Raw genomic sequence first — 15,670 nt, forward strand, 5'->3', positions numbered from 1 at the left:
ACACACACACACACACACACACACAGTACCTGCAAGAAGGAGAATGCCGCTCCCTCTGAGACATCCATGACGATGTCACCCAGCTTTAGCTCCACCTTTCCTGACTTCCTGATCTGCAGTTTACCCAATAATCCTTCAGGGAACTGTGAGAGCACAGGACAGCCTTCCTTCACCACAGCCTCCTGAGGAGAGACACACAACCTTTAAGAGTGGGCTGATACATATAGCATTTTTTGATTTAAAAAAGTCAACATATGATATGTTGTCATATTTTACAAATTTGATGTTGTTACAACAAAATAAATATAAATATAAATATAGTCTCTGTTGAAGCTTTTGGATATCCAGGACTCTGTTCTAGCACATCATGGATAGTTTTCCCTAAGGACCCTGAGTAAGGAGAGTGCCACAACCTCAGTTGTACAAAAGTGATGGCAGAAATGTCACACAGAGCAAGTTATACAAAAATTCTGTGAATGGTGAGCGATAGCACTTAAGGGAAGTAAAAGTCTTTAGGACTATCACAAATCATGTTTTTGGAAACAACTGCTCAAAGGTGCTAAGAAGTGCACAAACACAGACCCTTAATGATATGGATTGGCAGCTTCTCTGGATACCTTTTGTACATGTTTATACAGTTAACTCACTTGTGCTTGAAGGTATGCAGTCCTCTTGTCTTCAAGCTTGCCTTCCTTCTTTGCAGATTTCTCTACTGTAGATCCCTGAGTGGGGTCGACCTTCAGTCCACATGCTCTGTCCGGCATACAGTCAGGCAACTGCATGAAGAAAAGCTCCTCTCTGCCAGACAGGCTGAGATCCTGCAGCAGTTCTCCCAAGGTCAGCTTCTCTGGTGTGGGCAGCTCATTCCTGCTGTGGCTTGCTCTACTCATAACTCCAAAGGATGGAGGCCTGAACAGAGGGGGGTTCTCTAAACCTGTCAGAGTGACATCCACAAATGTTTTTTGATCACACACACATGGGGTCTACAGAACAGGGAAGGAAGACATTTTATGGGTAAATGTTTAAAGGACACTTGCATCAATCCCACAATTGAATATATCCATGGCTTATCTATTGCAATAGCCACTTACTGAGCCTGAACACAAAATCCTTCAGCACTGCATTCTCACTACTACACTGCTGCCTGCTTTTACAATTGTGGGCAGCTGTGGCTCAGGTGGTAGAGCAGTTGTCGCTTAATCGCAAAGTTGGTGGTTCGATCCCCCGCCCCTCCACAGTTGAAGTGTTCTTGGGCAAGACACTGAACCTGAAGTTGCTCCTGATGGCAGGCAGCACCTTATGGTGCTCTGTGGCCATTAGTGTATGAATGTGAGTGTGAATGGGTGAATTAGAAACACATTGCTTTAAACACCACTAAGGTAGAAAAGCGCTTTATAAGTGCAGACCATTTACATTTATAGCTCCCTCATGGAACACCTCCCTCCCCTTAGCCTCGACCTGTACAGCACTTAGATATATACACATTTCTGCCAGGGGGCAGAGCCTGACACACATGCACAGATAATGTATTGAGCCAGTGTTTGGTTAGCATAGTGTCAGCAGCAGTGGTGATAGTCAGAGGTGGTTTTCTCACATGTGGTGGTGGTCAGTGTCTGACACTTGGTAAAGCTGCTGGACTGACAAAGAGGCAGCTGGATGGGCTTCAGCTTGGCATCATTCCTCAGACCTGGATCATCTATAAACTGTAGGGGCGCAATTTATAACATAATATTAGTTATGAACCAAAAATGAGATGAGGGTGATTATTATTATTATCATTATTATAGATGATGATTAAACTTCACTGACTCACATTACAAACTAATGCTGTGCAGTTAAACACTGTTCAAACTCTCAAAGCCTAAAAAGCTGTGACTATATTCAAGTGACTTGCAGACAAGAGAGCAGCCACATTTAACTCTGTATAAGACAACAAGAGGTTCAATTGATGCAAAACCCATGAAGCTGTCCTGTAGCTCAACTAATTTTTCATGCAGAGACAGGAAACAGAAAATAAGCTTCACATGGGAAAAAAACTGCCACAGAAAAAAAATCTGACGGCAACTAAAAATCAGTCAAAGCACAGTTGCAGCAGTAATCAGGAGGTATAGAACAAGTCATAATACCACCAATCAGAGCCAGAGCCAATCGGAGTGGTTGGCCCCCTAAATGACGCCACAGAGAGTGCAATAGTTGCACAAGCTACCTCTGAAAAACAGACGACAGGTTGCCTCAGACTTGGCACAGAGGTTATTAAAGGAAGTCAGAGTTTCTGTGACAGCTCACATTGTGAAGAAAAGTTCCTAGTGTCAGCCTTTATGCATGAGGTACAAGAAAAAAGTGAAAACCATAACCTGGACAAGCATGTCAACTTGACTTTAATAGAACACTTTTGGGGGTATTTTAAAGAGAAAGGTAAAGCAACACAACTCTTACTGCAAAAAGAGGTTTAAAATTTTTTGTTTGTTTGTTTGTTTTGTTTTAATATAGTAAAATTTTTAAATGTTCTTTTTTGATTTTACAACAGAGAAGAGCTTAAAATTATTCTACAACTGCAACTACTGAAAGGTGGTACAATTTTGATTCATGATTCAAGACTGTGTATTTTGTTGCTGTGTATTTTTGAAGGAGGCAGCTAGTATAAGTACGAGAAACATCAACAGCAAGGCACTTGACTATTGTTTAAGACAGACTTGAAAATTTGTGAACCTGTCCTTAAAAGTTTACAGGGATGAAGGAGGCACTCACGTCATCTCTCTGTAGTATACTGAGTATCTTGTTTTCATCTTCATCGTCCTCTGACTCTTTCCTCTCTTTCTTCACCAGCTTGCAGACAGGAGAGGTAGTAGAGTCATGCACATCTGTAACACCACGCCACCCTGTAGCGAGAACCGTAGTTTGTGAAAAGAAGAAATGCATCTGTAACTAGACCTCTGGTGTGCATGTTTACATTCAAATGAAGAAAAAGGATATTACAGAAGAGCCACGCTGTGCACCTGTTTTGCGCACAGTGTCGGCAGGACCCTGTTCAAAGATGGAGTGAGATTGGATGGTCTGAGGCTTCTCTTTCCTCCTCCTTCTGTTCTCTCTCCTCCTCTCATCTCTATGTCTTCTCTCCTTTTCAGGAACCACATGGACCTCTTCCTTTAACCTAGGGAAACATGATCATGATCATAAAACACCACATGGTGACAGCCCAAAACATGCATTGCTTAAAACTAGCATTATTAGGAAACATCTTACTGATGGTCACTCACTCATCTTTACTTTTCCTGACAGCGTGGACATTAGGCTCAAAGGTTTTCTTTGGAAAAAAGAAAACAGAGTCAATACAAAGTGCTATAAATATCCAGTTTTTCTTTACTGGGATTCAAAATAAAGATGCGACAGGATAGATGGGATGGGATTCAGGAACATGGTATATAATAAGGTGTAAGAGCCAGGAGGAGCCTATCCCAACCAACTTAGGGAGTGGACACCCTGGACAGGTCGCCAGTCTATCGCAGGGCTACACTTAGAGACAGACAACCATGCATACTCATATTCACACCTATGGACAATTTAGAATCACCAGTTAACCTCAACATGTTTTTGGGCTGTGTAGGAGGAAGCCAGAGAACCCAGAGAGAACCCACGCTGCACGGGGAGAACATGCAAACTCCACGCAGAAAGATCCCGGTGCCCCCACCAGGTCGCGAACCGGCGACCTTCTTGCTGCGAGGCAACAGTGTTACCAACTGTGGCACCTTGCAGCCCAAGACAAAAAAGTTCCTCACTGAAATGCAGAAATTGAACCTGACCTATATGTAGGAAATGTTTTCTCTTAATGTTTCTTAAGATTCATTGTCATTTTAATCCAGTAAGAAGCAGAGAAAACTATTACATCTATATTTGTCTATTTAAGGCACCTTACAGAAATAAAATCTTTACAGACATCTCTTTGACATGACTTTACTTTGTTTCCTTATATTTGCCATTTTTATATTAGATTGAATTAGATTAGATACAACTTTATTGTCACTGCACAGAGTAAAAGTACTAGGGAAAATAAATGCAGTTTAACATCTAACCAGAAGTGCAAAAGAAGCAAGAAAAGTTCAGTGCAAGGTATTTGTGTAATTGAAATAGTTTTAAGAGCATTATGAATGTGCCAGGCAAATACAGTATGGGCAAGATGAGCCGTATAAACAGGGGATCTAAGTATGCACGCTATATGAATATTAGGGCGACACAGTTGTGCAGTGGTGAACAGTGTCTCCTGTCAGCAAGAAAGATCTGGGATTAAACTTGCAGACCAGTTAGGTCCTTGATGTGTGGTCTTCTCCCTGTACCTTGTTGGGTTTTCTTCAACATCCACACAGCCCAAAGACATGAAATATGACAAGCCTTTTTTAATCCCACAGCAGGGATATGCAGTGGTACAGCAAACAAAGGGGCAAGCCCAAATGTGTAGGGAACATCAGTTGAAAACACAAATATACACTATAACTGGTGACATTGTACAGATTCTCTCACAGCTGGAAATTCAGATATTGCACAGATTCCTCTGGATGTGGAAAATAATGACATTACACATATTATACAAAAACAACAATTTTATGACACAGATTCCTCCATGTGTCGAAAACTGACCTAAGAAATACAGATATTGCACAATTTATTGTATTTGTGGAAGAAACTGACATTGAACAGAGCTATATAAATGTACAAAATATTCATAATACACAGGTCTGAGTGTTTGCCTGGAAGGTAACTTGAGGCTCATGGGGGTCAGTGTCTGTCTGGTATGTCAGCCCCGTCTGTCATGGACCAGCTTTCGTGTCTGGATTACCTTTGTTTTCTTAAGGGCTCCCCCCAGCGTCAGGTCCCTGGTTCTGAGGGACGTCAGTCTTCCAGGGGGAGGCGGGGAGGCCAAGCTCCTGACGCGGCCTGGGAGTCCTCTGCCCGCAGTGAAGCTCAGTCCGGAGGAGCCGGGGACACCTGCTGCGTCCCCCAGCTCGGTCATTGTTGGAGCCTGGTGCGCGCTTCTTAATGCTGTCTCGGGTCTGTAGGCGTTTCCCACAACGAGACACCAATGCTGTTATTGATTAGAAGCCGTTCGTAAGCCGGTAGTTGTTAGCTAGGACACTTGGCACGGCTCTCATCACTGGCACAGTGCTTCTGAGGCATCACTCCCTTTCTCTTCAATTCTCTCTGTGCAACCAAAACGTCTCGCAGCCCCTGAACGCCCCGCTGAGCTCAGGTCCAGACCCAGCAGCTCGTCGGACTCCATTTTGTCCCCAATAGAGATATAAACACAGACTGCGCTCGAATGCAAACTGTTCCCCCCTAAGGCCCCAGATGGCTCCGTTAGCCCCGCAGAACACACCAACCACTAGCGGAACTTATGTTCGGTGTCGGTGCCCAGACGGGATCCCTCCAATGACCGTTCCTACGGCACATCTTGTTGGTCCAAACCCGACGGAGTGTGTCGGAAACATCCAGTGCCGAGTGAAACCGTGTTCGATATCCTGCCGGTGGTCGCAGTCTTGCTGCAGCCCCAGATTTACCGTGTGTAGGAGGTCGTTAGAAGCCTGCAGTTTCCTTCCTCCTTACGTTACTGTTGTTCTATACGGTACTATTCTGGTGGAGCCACAAGGTGGCGGTGTTTGCGTGGAATGTGACAAACACACACACACACATACACAAACAGGAATTTGAAGGTCCCAAAAGTGGTTCTTTACGGAGCCCGTCTGGTAACATCGATAAGAAATAGAAATAAATCGTTCCCACGCATTAGTAAATCGTGGCCACGAGTTATTAATGCGTGGGAACGAAATAGTTAAATTGTGGCCTCGCATGACTAATATGAAGAAACAAGAGAAGTTGCGGAGCAAATTTCACAGTGTGGTCATACCGGCTGTCGATTAAGGATAACGGGCGTACTTGCATGAAACATGGAGCATTTTGATTTCATTTTATTTTATTTTAACCTTGGAATGAACTACACCGATATCCTGCGATCTCTTGCGATGAAACACCGTGTGATAATTATGTCGTACCCACGCATTAATATCTCGTGGCCACGACTTAACTATATCGTTCCCACGCATTCATAGCTCGTGGCCACGATTTACTAATGTGTGGGAACGAGTTATTTTTATTTCTTATCGATGTCACCAGATGGGCTCCGTAGTTCTTTGTAGTGAGCCATATAACCATTTTGGTCAAATAACCTTTTGGGCTCATCTAGAGGTTCTTGAACAGAAGCACTGCTTCACACAGAACCTGTCCATCTGTTTTGATAATCATTTAAGTAATTTTGAGTAAGAATTTGCAGGTTCAATAGAACCAATAGAATATTTGGGGTTCTGGGCTTTGCCTAGGGCTGATGAGCTATCAAGGGTGTACCCTGCCTTTTACTCTTAGAACCAGAGAGACATTTGTAGATACATTTAAAAAACATTACTTTTATGACTGCACATGTGTACTTCTATGATAGAAGTGTACTCCTAAAGGTATAAAACTTGTTTCATGATTATGTGTTGATAAGAGTTAACTGATATCCCATATTAACTGCAAACATGAATTAATTATTAATTAGGGGTGTATCCTAAGATTGTGCAAATATAGTCTCTTATTTGCCCGAGGGCAATGTTGCTGACACATACATATTAAGAGGGCACAGAAAAACAGGCACTCTTGTAGACATGAGTGTTGCAGTGAAAGAAAGTCGATTTTCATTTAAAACAAGGTCAGAATCCTCGGCCATGCTGTTGCTCTGCTTTGCTCTACTTGGTCTAGTTGCCAGCTCTCCCTGCACTGCTGCCCCAGTGCAAGACTCAGTTCTTGCTCTGAAGTCCGTTTTCACTGGGTCCACCAGGAATAAACTGCTGCTCATCTCCTTCGATGGCTTCCGCTGGGATTATGACAGAGATGTTGAAACCCCTAACCTGGATAAGATGGCCCAGGATGGGGTGAAGGCACTGTATGCCACTCCAGCCTTCCTCACCATTACCAGCCCTTCTCACTTTACAATGCTGACAGGTAAAAACTGTAGTTTGTACACAACATTCATATATGACACTGTGGGAAGTGTTATAAAATTATGTAAAATGTGACTAACTTATTTTGGATGTTTTTAAACAGTTAAAACAACATCTGTGTTTGCTTGATCATGTGTTTATTGGATAGTAGTTAAATATATGATTGGTGCTCACGGGTATGTGTCTTCTTGTTGTGGCGATTTCAGGAGAGTGCATGCATGGATCAATAATTTTAGTGTTTTAAATAATGTGTGTGATATTCCTGGCTCTAACCCAGTACTAGTTTCTGTTTTTGGCTCACTTATTGGTCCTCCAAAGCCTTGTTTGTAGACACTAGCTTCTAAGTTTTAGTTTGAAAATATGAGCTGACAGAAAAGCATTAACAATATTTGCAAAGAAATAATTTTAGATAATTTGACTGCCAGCAAGACCTTAAAAATACATCAGATGTACAGTTGGGATGTTAGGCACATGTCTGTGTCTGTCTTTGTTGTGGACAATGTGGGCTATGTAGTGGACAACACTTACTCTGAGTCATACTGCTTTGCAGATTATCATTATCTGGGTAGCATTTTAAATGAAACACCCAATGAATTACAGACAAAGGCAATATTTTTTTTATTACCCTTGTAAACCAGCTGGAAAATAATTTTTGTCTCAACAGGGATTGCATAATAAATACTGGGATACTTATGTTCTACCTCTTTAAGAAGGAACATCTTAATCACTTGTGGCTACGATATGTTTTGGGGAGCTCATAACAAGCAAGATCAGCTTTTAGCCACTGCTACATGCTGCTATTTCCACAATGCACTTTAAGAGTGTCTGTTGTTTCTGTGTGTTCCAAAACTTTGCTTAGATGCAGAACAAACTTGCTCCTCTGGGATTGCTTTTGTGATTATATGTGAGCACAAAGAGCAGAAGAGAAGCAACAGACATAAACATCAGATAAGGAGTGACAGCAGTGAACATCTTTATATTTTCACAGCTTTTATTTTACATATCCAGGTTTATAAAGCACACTCAACACAATAAAAATGGTAATAATACACAGGGTGTTAAGGACTTTACGTTAGCTGTTTATGGTGTGATGAATGGCAACGAAAGATGTGCCATTATGAAAACATGCACCACAAACTTTAAAGTGATGTAAACATCACAAAGAAAGGTTTTGTACTTGGAATACAGTAGTCCTTCATAAAAAATGCAGTTTCATTTGCCGTTAACAGCCTTCAGCTTTTACTTTGCTGCCCTTTGAATGGATTTAACTTTCTAATAGCGTATAGTGTAATAGTATAACAAAAACTGTCCACCCGAGCCTTATAGAAGAAAATGTAAACTATAAAGTTTAAATTCTGCTATGTGCAACGGGTTCTCCGGCTTCCTCCCACAGTCCAAAAACATGTTGAGGTTAATTGGTGATTCTAAATTGTCCGTAGGTGTGAATGTGAGTGTGCTTGTTTGTCTGTCTATCTGTGTAGCCCTGTGATAGACTGGCGACCTGTCCAGGGTGTCCCCTGCCTTCGCCTTAATTCAGCTGGGATAGGCTCGACCCCCCCTCACACACACACACACCGGCAGCGGTGTATAGATAATGGATGGATGGATGGATGTGCAACCAGCAGGATGCAACTTTTGTCTCCCCCTTCTGGCAGTGAGAGTAATTACACAAACATTTTTGATATGCTGGATGATATATGTCTTGCTATACATCACTTTCCTTTTGAGACTGTATTCCTTCCTTTGAATGATGCGTTTGTTTTTCATCTGGATCATCAGAAACTTCTCCTGGACTTCTAGGTCTTTCTGTCACAGACCCCATCGTACCCCCAGTTAATGTAGCCCATTCTGTCTTTGTCACTACCTTTGCTTCAGTTCTGGCAAACCACTTATTGCTGGTTGACATAAAAAACATTACTACCAGTGTGCCAGGAATGTTGCCACAGACACCAGATATAAAACTCCAGCATACTGAGAAATTTACTTGCCTTCAGAGTCCTATCCATTCAATCACATCACTTTGTCTTACTTGCTTTTTTTCCCCATTTTCATCAGGACGCTACATTGAAAACCACGGAGTAATCCACAACATGTGGTTCAACACGGCCACTCAGGAGAAGAAGCAATACTACATGACCCAGTTTGTTAGTTCCTACTGGGACAATGGCAGCTTACCCATCTGGATAACAGCTCAGAGACAGGTTCCTCAGAGCCAGCTATCTGTTCTCTAGCCGCCTACCTCTAAAATCTCCTCTCTTATCTGACTCTAATCACTTTTATGTGGAATAACAATCACTAAATTACTGTCTTCCTTTTTCCTTCTGTGTTGTATACTCTTTTAAGTGTTTTTTCCTTTTCTTTTTTCAGGGCCTCAAAGCAGGCTCTCTGCATTTCCCTGGCACAGCAGCCACCTACAGAGGAGAGAATGTCACGGTGAAGCAAGTGGAACCTCATTTCTATGATCATTCCAATGAGACAGATTGGAGGCTAAACATCAACAAGGTGATTGGTGAGTGGTTCCACCAACAAGACCTGGACTTTGTCTCCTTGTACTTTGGAGAACCAGACCTGGTTGGGCACAAATATGGGCCGGATTCCCCAGAACGCCAGGAAATGGTTCGGCAAGTGGATCGAACTGTAGGCTACATCCGGAACAAGATCCAAGACCATGGCCTTACTGACCGGCTCAACATTATTATTACTGCTGACCACGGGATGACTACAGTTCTACGAGGAGGACTAGTGGAAGAGATCATCCTCTCTAAGATCCCTGGCTTCAGCTTCACAGATATCCAGTTCCAACTGTTGGACTATGGGCCGCTTGGAATGCTGCTACCTAAAGAGGGGATGCTGGAGAAGGTCTATCAGGCTCTGAAAGGAAGTCACCCTCATCTTCATGTATATAAAAAAGAAGAAATGCCAACAAGGCTGCACTATAGTAAACATCCAAGACTCCTGCCCATCATCCTCATCACTGATCCTGGATACATTGTCAATGGGGTGAGAGAACATACAGTGTGAGGTCGTTTAGCCCATTTCAGTGGGGTGTGAGTGCTACTTGGAGAACCCTGTTTGTTTGTGTGTATGCATAACTGCCTAAAGGTTCTATGGGTGACACGGTGATGAAGCGGCTACCACTGTCACCTCACAGGTTCAGACCTTGACCTGGGGTCTTTCTGTGTAGAGTTTGCATGTACAGTTGCTCCAGCTTCTTCCCACAGTAAACTGGTGGCCATCGTGTGGTGTGAGTGTGCTTGGTTGTCTGTCTCCGTATGTGGCCTTGCTGGCGACCTGTCTAGGGTTTAGTCAGCCTTCGCCCTAAGTCTGCTGGGTTAGACTCCAGCCTCTTTGCAACCCGACAGAAGATGAAGCGGTGTATAGAAAATGGATGGATTATTAAAGACATTTCTATCTTTATGGAGCTAGGTGGTGAGTTTCCCACATTCAACCCAGATAAGACGGGTAAATACAGGTTTGCTTTGGTGGGGCTGCAACCACTACTGGGTAGCTTTCGGGTTTAATTTAAAAATGATTCCACGATCATGCAGCATCAGCAGTCATCTAAAGCAAATGGCACTTAACTTAATGTCCCAAGAATAATGTGGTTGGAGATAATTGTTGTTGATATTTGTATTTTTAGGACATGAAATACTGATATAGTTAATTATACATACATAACATTGTCAATATACCAGTGGCAGTAACTACGTGGTTGACTGTCCAAGATGTAGTACAGCTATGGTTACAGACATGAGGTTCAAATATAATTTGTTAACTGAAGAAATGGTGAAAACACACAACAAACAAAGTTAAAGATGCACTAACTGAGAGCCTTACTTATTTTTCAAAATTTGTAATATCTGATAATATCATTATTGTGAATTGTTTTCGGCACAGTTATCATGTAGGGAAACTCTGATTCCGTAGCAGTCCAGCTCTGACCTAACATTTCCCGTTTGTTACCTTACTGTGCTCTATCAAATAAAAAAAATAAAACCTCCAAAATTACTATATGATCATGTTCTTCACGAAACATTTTATTTTTGTGTTTACAGTTGTTACCTCTGAACTTCAACAACGGAGAGCATGGCTATGATAATGAAGTCATGGACATGAAAGCTTTCTTTAGGGCGGTGGGGCCTGACTTTCAGAGTAACCTGACGGTAGATCCCTTTGATCTTGTTGACTTGTACCCACTGATGTGCCACCTACTGGGGATAAATCCAGAGATCCATGATGGACACTTGGACAAGTCCAAAGACATGTTGGTCCCCCAAACAACCATAGGAGGAGACAATAATGGTAAGCGTAGATACATGAGTTCCATTAATTTGCTGCTCAACATTATTATTATGTATATCTGTGTAGCAATTCGTGACTCAGACTTTGAAAGATAATTGTTGCTTACTTTGACAAAAAGCATCATTGAAAGGGGATGGATTGGAGAAATATGTACCATACTCAATAGGATGCTACAGGCCTCATATGCAAAAAAAAAAAAAAAAAAGTCTCTGCAGGTTCTTTATATTCCCATATATTTCAAAACCAATAAACCATGTGCACGAGAGTCCTTCTCTGGCGATGGTGGAAGAAATATCTACTCCAATATAGGACATAGAAGGCTCCCATGTTCTACGAAACATATTGCCTATAGAGTGAGCGACACAGGTTTGCTAATCAAGAGAAATATATTGCAGTATGACCTTATGCCACTGTGTTTTATTTGGGACTTTGTTACCCATTTCAGAAGTATGCACTTCCTTGCACAGAATGTAGCATTCTATAAAGATTTGCTTCATATTTGTCAGTGATGACACAATTTCTTATTCCAAGTAGCAAGCGCAGTGGGTCATTTTCTAAATTAGTGGCCAAGATACTGTTAATTTCTTGACCTATAATGCATGGAGCTTTCAATGTCTAGCCAAAAAGATGTAGGATCATGAGCATGCAGACAGATATAAGGCATAGATGAGAAGGTCCTTGATACATTCGAATTTTAGACTGGTCTAGATCATCTTCTGAAGATGAGAGACGTAATCTTGACATTTTAAGGCATGGCCTCTTTTGAGCTCATGCGAAGGAGCTAAACCAGCTGTTCAACTTATTTATAACGATGTGGAAGAAAAAATTGATTTAGCAGCCCACGTAGGATGTTCATCTTCAACAGAGCAACTTGACCCAACCAGGAAACAGGAAGGGCATTCCACCTTTCTAGATCCAATCTTATACATTCAAATAGCGGAATAAAATTAGTTCTGTACATTTGGGCAAAAGCAGCAGTTACATTTATTCTGAAATATACAAACCCAGCAGATGACCATTTAAAAGGGGATGGAGTTTGAGGGTTTTGTTTAAAACCACAGAGTGGGATTACTTCTAATTTATTGAAGTATATTCTGTATCCTTAGAAAGCACTAAATTTATTGGTAACCTCAACAAGAGCAGAGGTAACCTTAGGTCAGGTTAAGAGGATAAGGCGCCATCGGCATAAAGGGTTATCTTATGTTTCCTGTTCGCTATGGTTAGGCCATGTATGTTATTATTTGTCCTACTTGTCTCAGCCAGCGGCTCTATGGCCAAGGCAAACAGAAAAGGTGCAAGTGGACAGTCCTGCCTTGTTCCGTCATGTTGCAAAAGTTGGACGACCTCAGAACATTTGTAAGCACAGCAGCAAGAGTATCATTATATAATAATTTAACCCATCCAATCAACTGCTGGCCAAGACCAAATTTATTTAATGTGGGAAACAGATAAGGTTATAATGTTATCACTAGACCTTCGACTGATTGCTGATGATAGAATTGAATTGCATGCAACAACCTGCGCATATTGTTGCGTCCCTAAAGCCTGTTTGGCCTTCTTTTATGAGAAGTGGCACTAAATCCTGCAGCTGCAGAGTGAATATCTTTGAGAGGAGCTTCAGATCAACATTTAATAATGAGATTGGCCTGTAGGAGACGCAGTCCTAAGGCTGTTTAGATCTCTTCAGAATCGAGGAGATTTTTGCTTCCCTCACAGACATCGGTAGTGAACCTTTTCAAATAAGTCATTAAATATATTTAGCATAAGATTGATTAAAATGTTGTGAAACTCCTTTTAGAACTCACGACTGAGTCTGTCTTTATCTGTTGGGTGCAGAGCTCTCAATACATCCGTAAAGAGCAAATCTTCACATAGAGCATCAATAACTTTAGCTTGACGAGAAGGAAACCGTCTGCCTAAGTGGAATTTGTCCATAGCCGGGCTTAGATGGCAATTAAAATCTCCTCCAGCAAGTGAGTTTCTCACATTAAGATCTGACAGTTTAGTAAATGCCGTCTTCAAAAAATCACTTGAATGGCCTGGAACGTAGTAAACGTTAATGACTGCAGTCTCCTCCCCATGTAAGATGCCCCCAACGATTAAGTAACGTCCATTCGGATACTTGATACAGTTTAGAAGTTGACAATAGCAAGTTTAAAAAAAAAATAAAAAATGCTACACCCTTACCTTCTTCCTGTAAATGAAGAAAAAAAAAAAAAAAACCTGTCCAAACCCCCTTGTTGTAATTTTAAATGTTCTGTATCATTCAAATGAGTCTCCTGTGGCAACCAAAATTCAACCCCATCTCTTTTAAGAGAAGTCAACCTTCCTCCGCTTAACAGGTGTGTGCATTAACATTCCAGGAGCACAGATTTAAAGTTGATAAAGTCATGAAATATAAGGTGAAATATTCGCTGAGTACCTCATTCTCTTATAAATTACCACTTTAAGCAAATAAAGAGTGAGCTGAGAAACAACTACAGAACAGATAAAAAGGTTTATATGTAAGATGTAACTTGCCAAACCTTGGCATCAAATTAAAATACTGTCCTCTTCTCTATGTAGAACAGAAAACAGTAGTAATGGGCACCTCTAACAGCAGAAAAACAAACTCACACAAAAAGCAGAGAGGTATCACCATAAATTGTGTCTACATAACACTGAATCAGTTGCACTCCATTAATTTCAGTATTATAATACATTTTTGAATCAGTTGAATTTTTATTTTTTTATTTTTTTAAAGTAATTTTTTGGTCTTTGTGCCTTTATGCGATAGTGCAGTGAGAGAGAGACAGGAAAGTGGGGGAGAAGAATGAGGGAAGGACGTGTGGGAAAGGGCCATGAACGGAATTCGAACTCATGACCTCGACATGGGACGCCAGCTCAACCAGGTGAGCTGTAGCGGAATCATTTAAAATTTAACACCTTAAATTTCAAACGATTCCGCTATAGCTCACCTGGTGATAATGCACTGCGTACTCACTTCTGTTGCATATACTCTGTTAAAAACAAGAATCTGGGCACCCCTATAGTTCAACTAGTTGAGTGGGCAACCCATGAACAGGGGGCTATACACCCCGATACAGCGGTCGTGGGTTTGACTCCAGCTCACGACCCTTTGCTGCAGGTCTCTCCCCATTCTTCTCTCCCTTTCCTGTCTATATACTCCTCTAAATAAAAAGGCAAAACGCCTCTCAAAACAAACAAACAAACAAAAAGAAACAAGAATGCAATGAAAACATGTAATATTTTTCGTAAACATAGTATTACCTCACAGCCTATATATAGTCGGGCTTGATTTCATCTCCATATACAGTTCTCTTTATGAATTTAGTTTTTTACCTACATGTCTCCTGTGCCAGTAGTGAATAGCCATAGACAGAGCAGCTACACTTTAACCAACAGTCTCAGCCTCCCAAGGGCAACATTTATTACTTTTATTTAACTCAATAATAGGTATACTAGATATCATGTTTGCACTTTGAATCTTTTATCCGTTGAACACAAAACAGTCTTTTGCCATAAAGATTATCTAAATCTGAAAACGTGATTACATGGTGGATTTACTACTCACTATTACCCTGCAATATATCATACTGTTATGATAAGAACCCTTAATCTAGTCCTGTGACAGGCATCAGCTGAGTGACCCTGACATCACATAGTTTACAGTACTTTGTCTTACAGCTGTTAAGTCATGCCTTATCAGGGATTTCTGCACCAAGTTTTTTTTTTTTTTTTCGTTGACTGTGTGTTGGATCCTTTAAGTCTGCTATCTCCTTTCGCAGCCTCATGCATGTGTTCTGTCTCTCTGCAGATCCAGGAAAGAATATTCACATAGAGGTGCCGATTGGTCTTTCAGCAGCGATGGGATTTCTGGTCCTTGTGTTCATCATTATTACGGCTTACCACATGCGCAAAAGGACCAAAGCATAAACATTTTGACATTTATCCTCAAAGGTAAAGGGTCACAAGAAAAGAGAAAAAAAAACAACTCACAAGGTTTGTTTTTATTTTTAACATAAAATATCTGTTGTACAAAGCATGTCTTCTGCAATAATAATAATAATAATAGATGTTATTTGTATAGCACTTTTCAAAAACTATTTTACAAAGGGCTTTGCAGGCATTAAAATTAAAAACATAGACAAAGACAATGAAGACTAAAGAACAAAATAATTAATCTAAGCTGAATCATAGATTACTACCACAGCTGTTTATAAATTAAAATGTATTCTGTGTAATATTCACTTTGTTCAGCTGAGAATGAATGCAGAAGAACTGGGTTTTCATCAGACGAAATAAATGTTGTGTTACATATGTACTTATTTGGTGGGTTTTAT

General features: G+C 41.1%; 2 protein-coding genes across 2 annotated transcripts in view; one reads left to right on the forward strand and one right to left on the reverse strand.

The window, feature by feature from the left end:
- LOC103375302 (DNA-directed RNA polymerase III subunit RPC4) overlaps positions 1 to 5,592 on the reverse strand; it is a 10,338-nt gene extending 4,746 nt beyond the window's left edge. The window contains exons 1-7 of the mRNA XM_008305534.1: positions 4,832 to 5,592; positions 3,258 to 3,304; positions 2,997 to 3,151; positions 2,749 to 2,879; positions 1,595 to 1,703; positions 648 to 934; positions 30 to 182 (exon numbers count right to left, since the gene is read on the reverse strand). Of these exons, the coding sequence (XP_008303756.1) occupies positions 30 to 182; positions 648 to 934; positions 1,595 to 1,703; positions 2,749 to 2,879; positions 2,997 to 3,151; positions 3,258 to 3,304; positions 4,832 to 5,005 (1,056 nt within the window). The 5' untranslated portion in view covers positions 5,006 to 5,592. The remainder of the gene's footprint in view (positions 1 to 29; positions 183 to 647; positions 935 to 1,594; positions 1,704 to 2,748; positions 2,880 to 2,996; positions 3,152 to 3,257; positions 3,305 to 4,831) is intronic.
- Positions 5,593 to 6,689: 1,097 nt separating this feature from the next.
- Positions 6,690 to 15,263, forward strand: LOC103375304 (ectonucleotide pyrophosphatase/phosphodiesterase family member 7-like). Its single transcript, XM_008305535.1, has 6 exons — positions 6,690 to 6,733; positions 6,863 to 7,026; positions 9,081 to 9,226; positions 9,393 to 10,025; positions 11,081 to 11,327; positions 15,145 to 15,263. The coding sequence occupies exons 1-6, from the start codon at positions 6,690 to 6,692 to the stop codon at positions 15,261 to 15,263; spliced, it is 1,353 nt and encodes a 450-aa protein (XP_008303757.1).
- The last annotated feature ends 407 nt before the right edge of the window (positions 15,264 to 15,670 follow it).

Source organism: Stegastes partitus, unplaced genomic scaffold (genome assembly GCF_000690725.1).
Source record: "Stegastes partitus isolate 25-593 unplaced genomic scaffold, Stegastes_partitus-1.0.2 Scaffold2539, whole genome shotgun sequence".
Taxonomy (NCBI): domain Eukaryota; kingdom Metazoa; phylum Chordata; class Actinopteri; family Pomacentridae; genus Stegastes; species Stegastes partitus.